General features: G+C 47.2%; 1 protein-coding gene across 12 annotated transcripts in view; it reads left to right on the top strand.

Moving 5' to 3' along the window:
* Nucleotides 1-15591, top strand: part of ZNF618 (zinc finger protein 618) — a 270471-nt gene extending 254880 nt beyond the window's left edge. For all 12 annotated transcript variants that reach the window (XM_034793684.1, XM_034793691.1, XM_034793688.1 and 9 more), the window contains 3 exons: nucleotides 8189-8266; nucleotides 12116-12217; nucleotides 13520-15591. In XM_034793684.1, coding sequence (XP_034649575.1) covers nucleotides 8189-8266; nucleotides 12116-12217; nucleotides 13520-15033 — 1694 coding nt within the window. In that variant the 3' untranslated portion in view covers nucleotides 15034-15591. The remainder of the gene's footprint in view (nucleotides 1-8188; nucleotides 8267-12115; nucleotides 12218-13519) is intronic.
* The last annotated feature ends 3014 nt before the right edge of the window (nucleotides 15592-18605 follow it).

The following is an 18605-nucleotide window of genomic DNA, read 5'->3' as shown; positions in this document are numbered from 1 at the left end:
TTGGGCTACTATTTAGCTGAGCCTGTCTTTGGGACCTACAAAGCCTCTCTGATTTTGGAGAGTCTATTAGTCGGCAAAAACTAGTTTTCATTTTAAAAGCTTTAAGCAGCTGAGCTATATTTGAATGTGCAGGCAGCTTGCTAGGGCTGGACATTTGTTGTGGTAACGTTTCCCTAAGAGCCACAGGACATTCTCTCTGTTTCACTCTCTCTATCACTCCCAGTCACACAGGTGGAAGATAGTATCAGGGGGTAGCCGTGTTAGTCTGTATCTACAAAAACAACAAGGAGTCTGGTGGCACCTTAAAGACTAACAGATTTATTTAGGCATAAGCTTTCGTGAGTAAAAACCTCACTTCTTCGGATGCACCAGGTGTGCATCCCAGTCACACAGGTGGAAGATGAACCCCGAGGATCATTTTAGGCTAATGCAGGCTGCTTCCTGGCCATCAGCTGAGGCAGCTCTTGCAGTGAGTTGCCAATGTGAATTCTGGCTGTAAGGCTGGGGAGAGAAGGGCAGTGCATTGAGAGGTGGTGTGGTCTGGTGAACCGATCTCTCAAACTCATCCTTATTTTATTCTAAATGAGTAAGTAGCACAGGAGTGGGGAAAGGAGAGATTTGAAGGAGAAGACTTTCGCACGAGTAGCAGGGCCAGCAAGGTCGTTGCAGGCCTAAGGGGCAATGTGCGAGGCAGTATTTGAAGGACCCAAAGGGAGCATGAAGATGAGTGGGGTTGGTGAGAACATGGCCCCGGCGGAGGAATAGCAAGAGGGGAGGAATGATTGGTAGACAGGACAGAGCTGGACCCAGGAAGGTGAGGTGGGGAGTTGGTATTAGAGGTGTATGGAGAAGCAAAGCAGGGGGAGGAATCAGAAGGTCAGCGCAATGAGAGGTGATTTTGATTCCACAGGGAGCAAAGATGCTAAATTGTTTCCCCTAGTTTCAGGCAGGGTAAGGGGCGAATGTTGATGCCTACCTCACTGCTTTGCAAAGGCTTGTGATCCGTCCCCCTGCAGATTGGCTGTATTTTCTAATCCCTTCGCAGGCCGGGGGAGAGCCATAGAGACCAGCAGCCAAATGGATGGGACAGACTGAAGATTATGAACAATTTCAATCTGAACTGATTCCAGAGGCTGATAGGAAAAGATTTTAAGGGGGTTAAATGATTAAGGGGTTGATTTATATGGAGGTGGTGATGCAGCCGGGAGTTTACCTAGGCAAAAACAACAAGGAGTCTGGTGGCACCTTAAAGACTAACAGATTTATTTGGGCATAAGCTTTCGTGAGTAAAAACCTCACTTCTTCGGATGCATCCGAAGAAGTGAGGTTTTTACTCACGAAAGCTTATGCCCAAATAAATCTGTTAGTCTTTAAGGTGCCACCAGACTCCTTGTTGTTTTTGTAGATACAGACTAACACGGCTACCCCCTGATACTTGATACCTAGGCAAATGGAGCAAAGCTTGGGGTTTGTAACAGTGTCAGGATTTGTGTTCACCTTTCCTTAAGATGTGGTTAGTGGATAAGTAGCCAAGAGACCTCCATGCCGCAGGGCAACTGGCTGATGAGTATGTGGGTATCAGGTCTAGTTATCAGAGGAAACACAAGGGGAAATGGCCCATACATGGGACCCCAGAGTGGGTGTTCCCCAGATACAGGGAACAGGTAAAGCCACTTAGGGGAGAGGACTTAGTGTAGCGAGGAAAAGGACGCCTGAGAGGGGCCCCCGGGTGAGTGGGAAGAAGCGGTGCCATGTCTGTAACAGACTGGGTCACATGGCCTGGAATTGCCCAGTCTCTAACCACTAGTATAGTTAGTGTAGGTGACAAGTCCTCGTCCGTGCTGATCCACAGAGGATCCGAGTGGTCACAGACACCAGCTATGGACCCTTGGCCCATTAGCTGGTGCAGTAGCAGTTCATGCTTTTTAGCTCTGGAGGGTCCCCGTGTGTCGACCAAGAAAACGGCTGCTTCACACGTCCACTCAGGAGGACCATGGCTCCAGAGGGGCATCCTGCATCTCAAAGCTGTGGAGTAACTGTATGACTCCCCCTCAGCAGGGAGGGAGTTACACAGCCGACTCCTCTGGAGCATACGATGCAAGTTTAAGCCACAGTCCAGCTCGGCTACGTGGTCAAGCTCAGGGGCAGATGGAGACAAACGGCTCAGCTCACTCACAGGAGCTGCAGGCTGCCTTTGTAAATGGAAATGAGTAGTTGGGAGAATGAGGGGCTCTTCCCTCCCCCACCCCGCCCAGGGAACAGAGATGGGAAGCTTAGAAGCCCTCCCAGGTGTCTGTGAGAATGCACATGGGCTTGGGTTGGTGGGGGGGAGAATTCTGCCCTATTCCCCACACAGTGTGTGAACCAAGCAGACTTCGGTGCAAGGACTCTGAGGCCACCTGGAATGGCTAGGAAAACAAGTCCGCTGCCGCCCCTTATCGTGGAAACTGGAATGTCTCCACAGTAGAGCCTGACGCGCAACCATCCTGGAGATGGGGTAGAGCGAGGAACTGGTCTCTGGAGAGAGAACGAAGGATTGTCACTCAAAAGGGAAATGGTTTCCTCATACCCACGTAGCCTAGCATGGGGGACCGACACCCTGAGAAGGCATGCCAGAGCTGGGGGGCCCCACCTGACAATGGGGAACCAGAGCCCAGGAGTTACTGCTTGGTTAACACCAGCTTTGCGGGGGGCCAGGCCTGTCTTGATCACAGGGGTGCTGCCTAGAAACCCTAGAGTAAAGCCATGGTGGCTGGCACTGTAGGGGATAAGGGCTCGCTGCCTGCCTGATGCCCCAGCAGACAATCGGAAGAGAAAGTGGTAGGGTCAGGTCCCAGCTTCAACCCAGAAGTTCTGTGTAATGGGGGCATGTGAGGGCATGTGAAATCTTCCCATACGTACTGTGACAAAGTTCCTCCTCTATCTTGGTGGGTCCTGCGCTTATTGGCGGATTTTCTTGCCTCAGAGAGTCACCATGTGGGTTGGAGAACAGCCCAGAGACCTTCCTCTCTGGAAGAACCCACAGTCCAGGTCAATTGGGAGGTTTGGGGGGAACCCAGGCCCGCCCTCTACTCCGGGTTCCAGCCCAGGGCCCTGTGGACTGCAACTGTCTATAGTGCCTCCTGTAACAGCTGCATGACAGCTACAACTCCCTGGGCTACTTCCCCATGGCCTCCTCCAAACACCTTCCTTATTCTCACCACAGGACCTTCCTCCTGGTGTCTGATAACGCTTGTGCTCCTCAGTCCTCCAGCAGCACACCCGCTCACTCTCAGCTCCTTGCACCTCTTGCTCCCAGCTCCTCACACTCGCACTACAAACTGAAGTGAGCTCCTTTTTAAACCCCAGGTGCCCTGATTAGCCTACCTTAATTGATTCTACCAGCTTCTTCTTAATTGGCTCCAGGTGTCCTAATTAGCCTGCCTGTCTTAACTGGTTCTAGCAGGTTCCTGATTACTCTAGTGCAGCCCCTGCTCTGGTCACTCAGGGAACAGAAAACTACTCATCCAGTTACCAGTATATTTGCCCTCTACCAGACTCCTGTACCCCACTGGTCTGGGTCTGTTACAGTACCCATCCAGTTTGGTCAAAGGGGGTGATAGCAGATGCTGGCACTTTTCAGCTTCGATGCGGGGAGATGGAAACGGTGGGGGCGAAGGACCTGTCTGGCTTTAAGATTAAGCTAGATAAGTTTATGGAGGGAATGGTTTAATGGGATAACGTGATTTTAGTCAAATGAACAGCGTGCCATCGCTGGTAAATAGTATCAATGGCCAATGAGGGTCTGGCTGGAGAATCTTGCCTACATGCTCGGGGTTCTACTGATCGCCATATTTGGGGTCGGGAAGGAATTTTCCTCCAGGGTAGATTGGCAGAGGCCCTGGAGGTTTTTCGCCTTCCTCCGCAGCATGGGGCAGGGATTGCTAGCTGGAGGATTCTCTGCTACTTGAAGTCTCCTAACCACAGGATTTGTGGACTTCAACAGCAGAGTCAAGGGAAAGGGGTTGGGACGGCTTTGTGGCCTGCAGCATGCGGGAGGTCAGACTAGATGATCATAATGGTCCCTTCTGACCTTAAAGTCTATGAGTCTATGTGTGACATATTTGGAGCTGCTCTGTAATAACTTCTGAGTATTGTATTCTGACCTGGTTATGAGTGGATGAATATGCTGGCATAGTTTAATAGGGGGCTGTTCAGAAAAACAAAGAGGAAGGAAAAGAATGACTCAGCATAAGGTTCGAGAACACAGGAGATCGCAAGAACTGTGGCAAATTGAAAAAAGAACATCCTCGAGAGGGGTGTATTATTCAGGGGAACAAAATTGAGATTCAGGGACCAAGTAGGCGTGTCTGAAGAAGTGGACATTACGCCTATATGTAAGATAGAAATGTGTGCAGACTGCTGACTGTTTTCAAATCCTTCTTTTCTAATCGCTTTGTTCCAAGTGCAAAATAAGGAATCCTCTGGTTTAAGAAAGCTGTCAATACCGCTCTCAGACTCCGGAAGGGAATACGCCCAGGCGCTCTAACTCAAACAGATCTGCTGGGAAAAGAACGGTTGCTATACAGGGTATTGTAGCCCAGGGCCCAGTCTAGGAGTGGGAGAATCACAGAATTCCAGCCCAGGAGAGGTAAAGGCACAAAGCCTGGTACTTGAGGGGGTGCATTCGGAGGGGACAGAGAGGAGGGAACACGTTCACCTAGCACTGTGACCATGACGGGGACATTTTGGGTAGTCTGGAGGGGTATAAGGCAAGTGACAGGTAGGTCACAGAGGTTTCACTAGCCTAGGCAAGAGTCCAGGGCATGACACTTCTGTAGCAGGGCAGAAAGGAAAGACTTCAGAGATGTTTGGGAGGACATCAACTGGAGAGGAGTCAAGAATGATACCCGGGGGTGGGCCATTCCCAGCAGGGATGGTGAAACAATCTCCTCTGATGGGGAGGTGAGGAATTGAGAGATAGCTGGACAGCATGAAGGGTGGGGAGTGGAGAGAGACTAGCAAAGGAACAGAGTTCAAGAGAAATGGGTAGACAACAAAGGGAAGGGATAACTAGGAGAAAGAAGATGCTTTTTAAAAATAGAAAATTTGAGAATTTAAAAAGAGAAATGACAAGGAAAAAAGAAAATAGGCGTGGAGTCCAGTGGGATGAGATGAGTTTGGAAGGAGAGATGAAGAGGATAAAGAATTGAAGGAAATAATGAAGAAGAGAAGCATGCAGCTTTAGGGTACTGGATTTAGTGTAATTGATTTATGCTCTTTTATTTTGCTGTACTTCCCAGAAAGATGTCCTGTATCTTGAGTTTGGGGTAGAGGAGAGGGATGGTTTTTTTGAGTGTTTATGTTCAGGATCCTGTAGAATTCTGCAGAACTTGCCACAGAATTTACCCCTTGATACAGAATTGAGCAGCAGAATTCCAACTTTTTAAATTTTATAATACTTTTTTAAAAGTGAAGAAAACTTTCAAAATATGAACCAAATAGAAATTAATGCAGTGCTATCTTCCTGAGTCTGTGGGCAGCCTGAAACAGACTCTGAGCGTTGTGAATTGCCCCATTCATGTTAATCATATTGACTCTGAAACCTAGTGATAGTTTACTAGTTGCCCTTGTTAACCATTTCACTGCTGATCATTTTACTAGAAACTTCCAGTCTGTATATCTGTCCCACATTCCCAAACAGCTTCCCACTCCACCTCAAGTGCCAAAACCCCTAAATGCCTTGTGTTCAGTTGCCAAAGCCTCCTGCTTTCCCCTAACAACCATTTTGATTTAGTTATAATATTTCCAAACTTCCACACCATCTTGAGAATGTGGCGGGAGCATAAAGGGAATGATGTCAAATTAAATGAAGGGCTGAGCTGAGCTGGAACAGCCTCAGTGTTCCCCTCATTTCAATTGGACAGATGCTCATATAGATTCTGTCTGTTGTTTCGCTGGTGTGTGTTTAATCCCTACGGTTGTATTCCGATGCCTCAGCTTCCTAGGTTTCTGTGCAGGGGGCCTGTAGACGTCCGGACTCACCCCTGCGGCACCTCCTGCTGGTCGTCCAGGGAATTAGCTCACCAGCCTCTGGAGCGCCCTCTGCAGGCCAGTGATCCACCTGTCCTCTTCCTCAGGCTCCCGTGTCCCTCCCAGGACCCCGGTGCCCCTATTACTGGGATGCTGCCCCCTGGCAGTACCCCACAGAGCTGGGTCTCCCCTCCCTGGGGAACCCCCACCCACTATCCCCACCTTGCCTCAGCACTAGGCCACTGCCAGTCACCAACTAGCCCCTGCTCCCTGGGGCAGACTGCAGTATAGGCCACTCATCACTGGCAAGGAGGGTTTGGATCGGCTGCCTTGGCCTAGCCCTGAGCTGCCCTCTGCAACCCCCAATACCTGTTGGCCTAGTACTAGGCCACAGCCTGGGACTTTCCAGGCTGGAGCTCCCCAGCTCCTCAGCCTTTCCTCAGCCCTGCTCCACTCAGGTACACTATCTCTAGCTTGCTGCAGCCAGGCCCTTCTCTCTCTGCACTCAGAGAGAGACTGTTGAGCACCTGGCTCCCAGCCTCTTATATAGGGCCAGCCAAGACCTGATTGGGGCGTGGCCCAGCTGCAGCTGCTTCCCCAACCAGCCCAGCTTAGCAGCTCCCAGCCACAACCTTCCCCCAGGGCTGTTTTAGGCCCTTCAGGGCAGGAGCGGGGTAAGCACCCCGCTACAGGGCCTTGTTGGTTTTCCCCCTCCCACCGTATGCAGCTCTGTTCTAGTTTCTGTTCTTCACTATCTGACTGCAGGGTTGTAGCCAAGTTAGTTATGCCTGGAAAGTGAGTGTTCTGGACCTTTTGAGATGCTTGCTAATTCCTTTGTGCGTATGTGATTTGCAATGGTATTTCTCAGGAATAGAATGTAAGATCATATTTTTCTCTACACGTTTAGATAAACATTGGTAGTATATTTTAGCAGTGAGTATTACTCTGTATGCCCGAGAGAGTCCATAAGAGTCATTTATATGCAGAGTATACATTCTGTATCCAAACTACTGTTGTGAAGTGTAACACCACAGACTAATGGTGCAGATGTGCTGGCATAGATGAAGATGCAGAATTAAATTGCCACACTGACAACATTGCTATACATGGTGTCCTGATAGGACATCTTGTGATCAGTGCGCGACGACTAATACTATTATTAAAACTAAGCAACGGCAAATATACTTGTAGGTCAGCTCAGTAAAAAATTACGTTTTCCATTTACTTCTCCTTGTCAGATTGGAACTAAACTAGCATTCAGCTCATTAGTGGTCCAAGTGTCAGTCTGTACACACATTCCTACTGACTAAAGACATAGTTTTAACAGCATTTCCATCTCTCTGCTCTGACTGGCAGATTAGCTGTGATGCTCTGCTCAGGCCCCTGGCGCAGCTCCGTTCGCTTTGCTGCCCTCCTGCTCAGACCCTCAGTCCACCCTAGCCGCCCAGTGCTGCTGTGCCACTGCCCAGGGCAACCAGCCCACCTTGGTCTGAGCTTGACTGGTGGCCAGAAAGCTGCTTGCCCACACAACACTCCTACTTGTGCCAGCTTCTGGGTAGCAGGATTTCTCACAGCCTGATGCCCTGCTGGGGGTGCCAAGCTCAGAGCTCCACCCCCTCAGAGCTCTGCCTTTCCCTCTGGCCTCGTCTTGCTCAGGAAAGGAGGCAGAGGCTGGAAATGACAGAACTGCTTCTAAAATTAAATTCAGTGAAAGACAAAAAAGACTAGAAAGGAACTAAAAAGAGACCAAGTCTCCAGAAGCGGTAGGTTACGGAACTGGGTATTTTGTCAATGTGTACCCATACTAAAGCCCCAATCTTGCAGACATTTCGCATACGCTTAACTTCAGTAGTAGTCCCGCTGACTCCTAGGGGACTTCTCGCGGGAGTAAAGTTAAGCACAGGCATCAGTGTGTGCAGATTTAGAGCCTAAGACCATAATTCAGGAAGTCAGATGCTTAAGTGCTATCCTGAATCAGGGCCTATTACCTAACTATGGGCTCAATTCTGCAAACCCTTATTCACATGCGTAATCACTGTAAAGTGAGCAGCTCTTCTGACGAATGGTTTGCTGGCTTGGGCTCTCAGGCACAACAGAGTTCCATTATGAAATGTGCATAGGTGCTATTTCTCCGCACGCTCCGTGTGACTCTTCTGACCTGATCTCTCCCACACAGAACCTTACACCTGTGGAGCTTGTGGAATCCAGTTTCAGTTTTATAACAATCTGCTGGAGCACATGCAGTCCCATGCAGGTAAGCCAGGCACTTCTGATTTATTTTTAAAGACTTCAGATAAAGCAGAGAATTAAATTCTGCACTGATTCCTCACACTGACCCAGTTGTGTGTCCATAGAGCTTCCTGTGTTTACACTTTCCTGGGTGCCAGTAATTCTACCTCTTATCTGCAGAAAAAACCTAGGGACCAGGGAGCACAAGGCAGTGGCTACAGGAGTGCCGGACTCTCCGATGTCTGGTTGTGTTTGTATCTGAGGTCACTTTTCAAAGGAAGATTGAAAGCATGCATGGCATTTGTGCAGAGCATATCAAATTAAATCGCTCCTGTCTCATTTAGCCCTACAATATCCAGGTACTAATCAGTCACCCCTCCTATTGGGGTCAAAATTCCATGGGCAGATGAAATCCCTTGTCCCCTCTAGGCAGTTATCCTAAAACTGAGAGACGGCTCTTGTCCCACAGATCCTGTCACATGTTTGTATTGACTAGAGCTCTGTGGGGGATGGAAAGTCCATTTCACGAAGGCTTTCACGATTTCCACGTTTAACTTCATTCCTATAGAAACAAACCGTGAAATGTCTACGTTCTCCATGAAAGACAATTCTAGGAAAAAATCCATTTGGGGTCAATCGAACTGTTTGAAAAAATCAAAAAGGGACATTTTGACATTGTCCAAATTTTTCCCCTAAAAAACTAAACTTGGGTGAAATTGACACGCTTTTGCGAAGTGTTCCACCTTTGAAACTGCATTCTCCAACAGAAAAGCCTTTCTACGTTTTTCGACCAGCTCTAGTATTTACCTTGTGTGTTTGCACTGGGAGAATCTCCATCTCTCCTTGCACTTGGAACACAGTGTAAACACATAGCAATTGCCACGACTCTGGGGAGAATCCCTGACTGACAGATGGGGTGGGAAGGGATAAGGAGAGAAGGGGGGCAGGCAGGGACATGTGCAGTGAGGGAGGAATGTCAGTTTGAAGGCCAAATGTGAGTAAGGGTTTCAGAGAAATGATCATCTGCAGACTCTTCCTCTTCACTCCATCACATGTTCTGCGCTAATAAACTCACAGGCCTCGTTTCTGTATATTCTGTGGCGTGTGCGTTATTAGCTTAGGATACAGTTGTGTTAACAGGAAGCTCCCTTACGTGATTTTTATTCCTACTGAGCTGTGCCCTCTGTCACCTCACCCAGCTCTCTAGATACTTGTAAATCACAGTGATCTGATTGGCCGCAGCCCTCAGAATGTCCCATCCCCATGTCCACAGAAAACATAATACCCTCCCTGCCCATCACCTAACTTAACCCTCGTCTGACGCCTGTCCCTTGCACCTCCTTTCTGCCTATCTTGGATCTTCATGTGGTGCCTATCGCATCATGGTACGTTAGCTCTCCCCACCTCTGCCCCTGAGGGAGAGTTCGTCTTCCCTCCCATTTCCCACTAAGAGTAATAGTGGCTTGGTATGAATTACTTTGTATTTATTATCTGGGTTTAAGTGGGGGGCAAGGCAAGGAGGGTGCCATTGCTAAAGGCAGCTTTATTTATTGGGATGTCAGATTCTGAAGGTGGTAACCAACCAGAGCAATGGTTGAATCAATATAATGACCACAGTTACTGAGAGAGACCCCGTAGTCACGCATCCAGCGTGGAGCGCTGCATAACTGAGAAATAAAGGCAGTTGCAGATGAGTGTCTGTACTGCACCCCTGCGCTCTCAGTGGCAGGGACTCTCCGACATACTGTTGAATGAATTAATTGCATAATCAGTGACACACAACACGGCTTGTATCCCTTCCACAGCTGGACTGAGGAATCTGGCGTAACTGTGGATTGTCGAGTACATTATAACTGTGCCCCTAGTAGTAGCGTATTGCCCTGAGGCATGTGGGATCTGGTATAACTGCACATTGAATGCATTTGTAGCCATGCAGAAATCCAGTTTAACTTTCATAACATTTGTAGTAAATGTCTAATCTCTTTCCACTCCAAATGAGGAGTCCATTGGTCCCTCCTCCGTAAGTGACTGAAGTCCAGGAACATGCTGCTAGCCCTGAGGAGTGAGAGCAGGGGCTTGTTGGCACTTCAGTGATTCTGGAGGCTAAAAGGGTAATTAGGGAAGATTATAGCTACACAATGGGAAGAAGTGATTAGAATGTAAGTTGGAGGCTGAGATGCAGAACTAGAAGGGCAGAATACAAGGCAAAGGAATTTGTTCTGTAATTACACAGTACAATATCCAGCTTTCACTCCCTTTAGGGTACTTTGTTCAGGTCGAGTGCTACCATATAATGCCTTTTCTGCAATCTAGTGCTAAAAAATAAAAAGGACAACTAGGCTGAACCTGGATTAAAGGATTGGAGGCATGAAGAGAAATTAAAGAACCATGATCTATATAGTTCACAACCTGACTGATAAGGAGGATGAAACTGAAATGCACAAATCTTATTAACTCCGCATTGAATGCCAACGGATAATTGCACATAATAAATCCCCTACTATTATGAAATAGATAAAGGAAATACAGTTTTTCCCCTGCCAAGACCAGAAGAAGGCTGACATGTGAACGGGCCTTAATGGAACAAAGTTAATAGCAGACATGAGGCATGTCTCATTAACCTACCAGTACATATGCAGAGTTAATGCCATTTCTGATGTTTCCTATGGAGCAGTTAGAATAGACAAACTTTGGGAAGAACCAGTCATTTCTGATTCCTAGTTTATCATGTGGGGACGCCTGCTTCTTCTTTCTCGCCATCCTCCTCTAGAGACCTGACATACTAGTAGCCTTTCCCCCAGCTGATTGCTGTCTTGGAGCATGGCACTGGGCCCTCCAAACACTGGACAGTCCATTCTGGACACACCTCAGACATGTCGAGGGCCCCATGACATGCCCACACCAAATCCCTACCCTGTTATACTTGATCTTCTGCTGCAGAATAGCAGCTTAGTTAGCCAGGTTGTGTTCTGGTTCCATGTTCAACCATTTCCTGTATCGCCTTTAAATGAGTTCCCGTGGGATGTTGGTCCAGTGTGTTGTCAATGCAGCACCCAAATAAGGTGCCTCTCTCCCAGCTTCCAAACTCATAACTCTCTTTTTCTGTCAGGCTGCTCCTTCTCCCGTTAGCTCACTGCAGGCTTGTGATTGGTCCAGTGGACTGCTTGTCCAGATCAACCCATGCAGAAGCCTCCCTATTGGCCACAGCAGAGGTTTTTAGTTCTTTCAGTCCCTGACTCCACACATACTGCTGTAGGTCATGCCTCCTTGGTATGTCTTCTGTGCCCCTCTCATGTTGGCTAACCCACCTAGAGATTGATGAGCCAGCTGGCTACACGGTCACATGAGGCGCTTTTCGCTCACGCAGTAGCCCATGCATTAATATCCAGAGGTCCCAGGTTAGCTCCCCACTGCTGATGACCCACCCAGCGGCATGGTGTTACACTGGGATTGGGGTCAGAGCACCGTGGCAGCCATCTTAGCTGTAATCCTTTTGGTAGGGACTCAGACGGGGGCTACAGGAGCTGGGAAACCCAAGTGGAAATTACATGAGGATTGGTTGTTTTCAAGCCTTATGATAATATTGTTCTCTACTGTGGGTAATATATATATTAAATGCAACAGAAAATATAATAAATTGGTGTCATACTAATTAAGGAAAACAAAAGTAAATGTTAAGTAGTAAATGGAGATTTTCCCCTTTTCTGTTCAGCTCTCTTTATCCTGCTGTCTTCTGGAGAGTCGGCATTTCTCGTAGCCCCACAATCCATCCTGGCACATGGCCGGCTGTGTGTGTGTGTATGTCTCCCTTAATATCGTGAGGAAATGCTCCTCTTACGCCTCTGATTAACTCCTTCTTGTTTATGCCCCACAGCTGACAATGAGAACAATATTGCCTCTAACCAACCCAGATCACCTCTGACTGTTGTGGAAGAAAAGTGGAAACCACAGCTCCAAAGAAACAATGCCAATAATAGTATGTAGCCATGTTTTCTCATTACATTTCCCTGGAGGCCTTGGATCAATGGCTCTGTACCTGGTGGGGTCACAGCAGTGGTTCAGGCAGGTCGAAGCCCATGTCCCGCACCTGTCGGGAGTACTTTTCTCATGTATTTTTTCTCAGCTAGTCACACCAGATCTCAGGTGCCATTAGCACCCTATAAACTATTGTACTCATTCGCACTAAAGCGCCTTTGAAATGTGGGTAGAGGATATCTGGAAACTCCAGGAGAAGTGGTGGAAATGTAGTCATGGTAGGAAAAAAGCTGAGAGAGCGCTCCTGTCTCCGAACTCATTAACAAGACTAGCCTTGCTGGGAGTTGTAACTTCTGGTCTGAGTCTGGATTTCCTTGCTGTAGGGAAAGAGATCATTGCCCTAGGCATCACCAGAGAGTTACTGGCAGCCAACAAGGTTCTAGCTCAACCACTGATTCGCTACCGGACCTTGGGCAAGTCACATGATCTTGTGTTTCAGTCACAAACCATGTGGGAAATGGGGGTATTTTTTAAAAAAATAAAAGCAGCAGTGATAGAATACCTCAGCCGAGCTTCCCTGCGGAAACAAGATGCATTAAAACCCTAATATTTTGTGTACTGTGGTGTGTCCAAAAATGGCAGACACAACAATAAAGCCCAGCAGCTGTCACAAAAACTAGACTAGAGCTGGGGAAGGAAAAAGAAAATCTTAAACTACACTGGTGTTCAGGCCTGTACATTTGACCAAAAAAGGCAGACTTCTTGTACAGACAAAACTGAGGTAGATGCAGCTCTTATTAAAATAATGTGATGCTAATGTGAGTCCTGAATTCTAAATAGAAGAAGAATGGAAAGGCCAACCTAGCACACTAAGCATATCAGGTGAATCGAAGATCTAACGGCTAACCCTGTAAACCAGGACCATCCTTGATTATAACTTAATTAGACAACTCCTAGATCAGTGCCACAGAGAGGTCTCTGGGGAGGGACAGAGGGCAGCTTCCCAAGGCCATGAGGACAGCTGAATCCTGCCTAATCCACTTTTGCTGTGCTTCTGTTACTGAATCAGGGAAAACATACTGATAAGCTCCTCTCTGCTATAAGCAAGAGAAAAAGTCCATCATTGGATCAGCCTGAATCTAGAAGCACTTTGGTATAGAGGCCCACTGGATATCCTAGGTTCAGGAATAGATCTGTACCTGCCATACTCTGGGCAAGTGCAGAGGAGAAATTCTGGCCTTGTTGTTCCTGTTCCTTGGGTAGAAGGAATGATCCTGACAAGTTTCTTTCTGTTTTTCTGCAGCATCTGCAAGTGGTTCAGTAGCAAACAGTGCAATCCCGGAGAAGGAGCGGCAGAACATTGCTGAAAGGCTGCTGCGAGTGATGTGCACCGACCTCGGAGCTTTGAGTGTGGTGAGCGGGAAGGAATTCATCAAGCTGGCCCAGACCTTGGTGGATAGTGGTGCTCGCTACGGTGCTTTCTCTGTCACAGAAATCCTTGGCAACTTCAACACACTGGCGCTGAAGCATTTGCCTCGGATGTACAACCAAGTGAAAGTGAAAGTCACCTGCGCCCTGGGCAGCAATGCCTGCCTAGGCATAGGTGTCACTTGCCACTCTCAGAGCGTTGGCCCTGATTCCTGCTACATCCTGACAGCTTATCAGGTTGAAGGCAACCACATCAAGAGTTATGTCCTGGGAATTAAGGGTGTGGACATCCGAGATAATGGTGATTTTATCCACCACTGGGTGCAGAACGTGATGTCTGAGTTTGTGATGTCGGAAATCAGGACAGTGTACGTCACAGACTGCAAAGTCAACTCCTCTGCGTTCTCCAAGGCAGGCATGTGCTTGCGTTGTTCGGCCTGTGCCTTGAACTCAGTCGTGCAGAGCGTGTTGAGTAAGCGAACACTACAGGCTCGCAACATGCACGAAGTCATCGAGCTCCTGAATGTCTGTGAAGATTTGGCAGGATCCACGGGCCTCTCAAAGGAGACCTTTGGCTCTCTGGAGGAGACGTCTCCCCCACCCTGCTGGAACTCAGTGACTGACTCCCTCCTGCTTGTCCATGAGCGTTATGAGCAGATATGCGAGTTCTACAGCAGAGCCAAGAAGATGAACCTCATCCAAAACCTGAACAAGCATCTTCTCAGCAACCTGGCGGCCATTTTGGCCCCAGTGAAACAAGCAGTGATTGAACTGAGCAATGAGAGCCGGCCCACCCTGCAGCTGGTACTGCCCACCTACGTGAAACTGGAGAAACTGTTCACTTCCAAAGCCAATGACGCTGGCATAGTCAGCAAGCTTTGCCACCTCTTCCTGGAGGCATTGAAGGAGAACTTCAAAGTTCACTCTGCACACAAAGTAGCCATGATCTTGGACCCTCAGCAGAAGCTGCGGCCAGTCCCACCATACCAGCATGAAGAGATCATTGGCAAGGTCTGTGAATTGATCAATGAAGTGAAAGAGTCCTGGGCAGAAGAACCAGAATTTGAACCTTCTACCAAGAAACCACGGGCAGCAGGGGAGGCCCCGCCAGCTCAGGAAGAAGAGCAGTTTGGGAAAAATGAAGTCTACGATTATTTGCAAGAACCCCTCTTCCAGGCCACCCCTGATCTATTTCAGTACTGGTCATGTGTTACCCAAAAGCATACGAAACTAGCCAAGTTGGCCTTTTGGCTCTTAGCAGTGCCTGCTGTCGGGGCCAGAAGTGAATGTGTAAATATGTGTGAGCAGGCGCTCTTAATCAAAAGGAGGCGGCTGCTCAGTCCAGAAGACATGAACAAACTCATGTTTTTGAAGTCCAACATGCTTTAAAACTGTCTTTTAATTAAAAAAAAAATTAAAACACTGTTCCAAACAAAGAAAAGAATTTAAGTTCTAAACACTGTGGACCTCATTATGAAAGCCCCTGGAAACCAAGTGCTTATATATATGTGTGTATGATTTTATATATATGTGTGTGTGTGTGTGTATATACACACACACACACACATATATATAAAAATATATAAAATATAATAAAAAATTAAGTTTCAGAGGGAAGCCGAGCACGTGTCAGACACAGCCCTCTGCCAGGAACATGCTCCTTTCCGTTAGCTAGCATGTGGACTTGACAGACTTTCTAATGTTTTCAAATGGGCACACCAATGGGAGGCTGACATTCTAAAATCTTCAGGCAGCTGCGATCTAAAGTGACTTGAAGTTTCTTTTATTTTTCCTCCACCCCACCTCTCCTCTTGTCCCCTGGGCCACCTTGCCATGGATAATCAAACAACATTGAATAGACCAGTTCTCCACTGGGCTTTGCACCTATGAATAACTGTACACCTTGAGGGCATTCGTTTGTAGCCTTCTTAACATATGTTGCGTGTTATGAAGGCANCCTTGATGGCATTCGGTTGTAGCATTCACACACTATCTTACGCATATATATAGATATATATAAAATATAATAAAAAATTAAGTTTCAGAGGGAAGCCGAGCACGTGTCAGACACAGCCCTCTGCCAGGAACATGCTCCTTTCCGTTAGCTAGCATGTGGACTTGACAGACTTTCTAATGTTTTCAAATGGGCACACCAATGGGAGGCTGACATTCTAAAATCTTCAGGCAGCTGCGATCTAAAGTGACTTGAAGTTTCTTTTATTTTTCCTCCACCCCACCTCTCCTCTTGTCCCCTGGGCCACCTTGCCATGGATAATCAAACAACATTGAATAGACCAGTTCTCCACTGGGCTTTGCACCTATGAATAACTGTACACCTTGAGGGCATTCGTTTGTAGCCTTCTTAACATATGTTGCGTGTTATGAAGGCAGCTGTGTTTTACGAGCACTAGTATCTCTAGAAATCAGGAAGGGAGACTTTAAGGAAACACATTTTTTTGCATTTTAATATAAGAAAAAAATATACTCTTCTGTCTCCACTCCCATTTTTGAGTTTAACGTTTTAGCTAGTGATTTTACCTTTGTGAGTTTGATTTAGAACTGAGAGAAATTATTATGGCAAAAAGTGTCTGTTATGTTTTATAGAATTTTTTTACAAGATCAACTTTTTTCTGAAGTCCCACTGTAAACTAGCTCATCTCACCTGTGCATCTTCTATAGCAGCGGTTCTTAAACTTGTTCATAGAGTGGAACAAATCTTCACAGAGGGATTATCATGTCAATACCTCCTGTCCCATTGAGGACCAACAACATCCCTGTGGGAACTGCTGCAATTACTTATATGGTGAAGTAACATTAGCAAAGTAATGCATTTTTAGTGTCTTTCAGTATACTTTAACAGCTAGCCCAGTATGACTGGGCAGGTCTCTGTGGACCACCAGCAAGTGATCCACAGACCACCAGTGGTCCACAGGCTTCAGTTTGAGAACCTCTGCTATACAACATTTTTGTAAGCCTTCCCCGTACACGTGTCAAAACAATCTCACATGGTCAAGAACAAACCAAGGTGTATGATCTATCAGGAGAGCAGAGGTCATCAGTTTTCAAAATGTAGGGTTTGAAGGAAGCTAAGATAAGCGTATGGGCTTCTGAATGTATGTGCTCCCACTTGAGAGCAGGGTACCTTCTCACGTTATTCTGAATGGTTTCCTCTGCTAGCACGAATGTCTTTTAAATACCTATAGTGCATTACACTACTTGCTACATTGCTGAATCATTCTGGCTGGTAAGGTCCTGTGACCTTAAAACTTCCTGTTCACTGGCTCTTCAGACATATAGCCCATTCCCACCTGCAGTATAGGAGATCGTCATAAAACCCAAGTGTCATGAGTCATTTCTGCCGGCAGACAAGGCGAGCTCTCTAACGGTACGTCTGTACTGCAAAAAGCCACGCTGTGCAGTAAGTCTCAGAGCTTGGATCAGCTGACTTGGGCTCGCAGAGCTTGCGCTACAGGGCTAAAAATAGCAGTGTAGATGTTCCTCTTCGGGCTGGAGCCCAGACTCTGAGACCACCTCCACTCGCCGAGTCTCGGAGCCCAGGCTCCAGTCCAAGCAGGAACATCTACACTACTATTTTTAGTCCAGAGGTGTGAACCGGAGTCAGTTGACCGGGCTCTGAGACTCACTGCTGCTGGAGCTTTTTTGCAGTGTAGACGAATCCTGAACGTCTGCACACAAAGTTGAGTGGCGTCACACCTGACCTCTTAGATCTGGTGTTCTTGGACAAACTGAATTCTCCACCAAAGGGATTTGGATCCCAATGGCAAAATTAAGTAAATTCCTTCTTGATGCATCCTCTCACACTTCAAGCACTTTGCTCCCTAGTTGGAATCACTGGTGACAAGAGACCGGTTTTTCAGATGTATGTGCCCAGATGAGTCTCTAGAGCAGTTCAGTTGGTAACACTATCAACTCTGAACTGAAAGGTTGTGGGTTGAAGTCCCTGAACGGGATGTGGGTATGTGTTGCATGCTGACAATGTACTAGTGGGGACAAAGGAGGCTGCTGCACACTTAGAGGTACCATCCAGTGAACAGACATTAAGCCAATATTCCTTCTGCCCATCTCTGGTTGCGGTGAGAATTAAAGATCCCAAGACACTTGTTAGAAATGGAGGATAAAGCCCAGAGTCCTGGCCAATAAATCTGTCTCCTAGTGGAACAAGTTCTAACGCCCCATGTGAACACACAGCGGTTGCAGTTTGCTTGCAGTCACTTGCACTCCCAGTATCTAACACTTCCCCTTCAGACACCTAGATTATGAAAGGCACCGAATGATGTTCTCTGTGGCCTGTATTGCTCAGAGCTGGGAGAGTTCTCTCAGTAGTGACCCCTGCTTGTTCCAAGCACATCGAAGGACAGCCCTGGGTCTGCAGATATCTTTCCCCGCAGATCTCTGCCCCTTCCCAGCTAGGAAGCAGCACCTCATGCAGACTGAATAGGCTGAAGATTGTGTTGGCTTCCTGCCCATGACACCAGTGCAAAATCATCCATCTTCTAAATGCAATTGTGAGTGTTGTTGTGAAGGTCTTTATTCTAACAGTGTTTCTAGTCAGCACAGCTCCAGTGCCGCAGGAATAATACCATTTAAAGAGAACACTTAAGAGCAGGAGACACCCAAAAATGTATTTTCTCGTGCAATGGACTTTGCAAACAGAGATATTTCTTTGCGGGATTTCTTTCCCCTTCAGAACAAGGGTTTTGCTGTTTATTTCCTTCTATATGAGTGCTACCTGCTCAGCCATTTTGAGCAACCCTACAATAATAAATCTGTTTAAGTTTAATAAACAGAATTGAAATTTCAAGCTACTAAGGAGAAAAAGAAGAGGGAGAGAAACCCTGCCTGTGAAAACTGAGACACCCTTGTGACATGCTTTAGTGACCACTGGGAGAAAATAGGGCTGCTTACACGATAAACCTTCACCGAGTTCAGAACCCAAAGCA

This window comes from Trachemys scripta, chromosome 17 (assembly GCF_013100865.1).
Source record: "Trachemys scripta elegans isolate TJP31775 chromosome 17, CAS_Tse_1.0, whole genome shotgun sequence".
Classification (NCBI taxonomy): domain Eukaryota; kingdom Metazoa; phylum Chordata; order Testudines; family Emydidae; genus Trachemys; species Trachemys scripta.
Note: the sequence above shows the minus strand (reverse complement) of the source record. Positions and strands in the feature narration are given on the sequence as shown.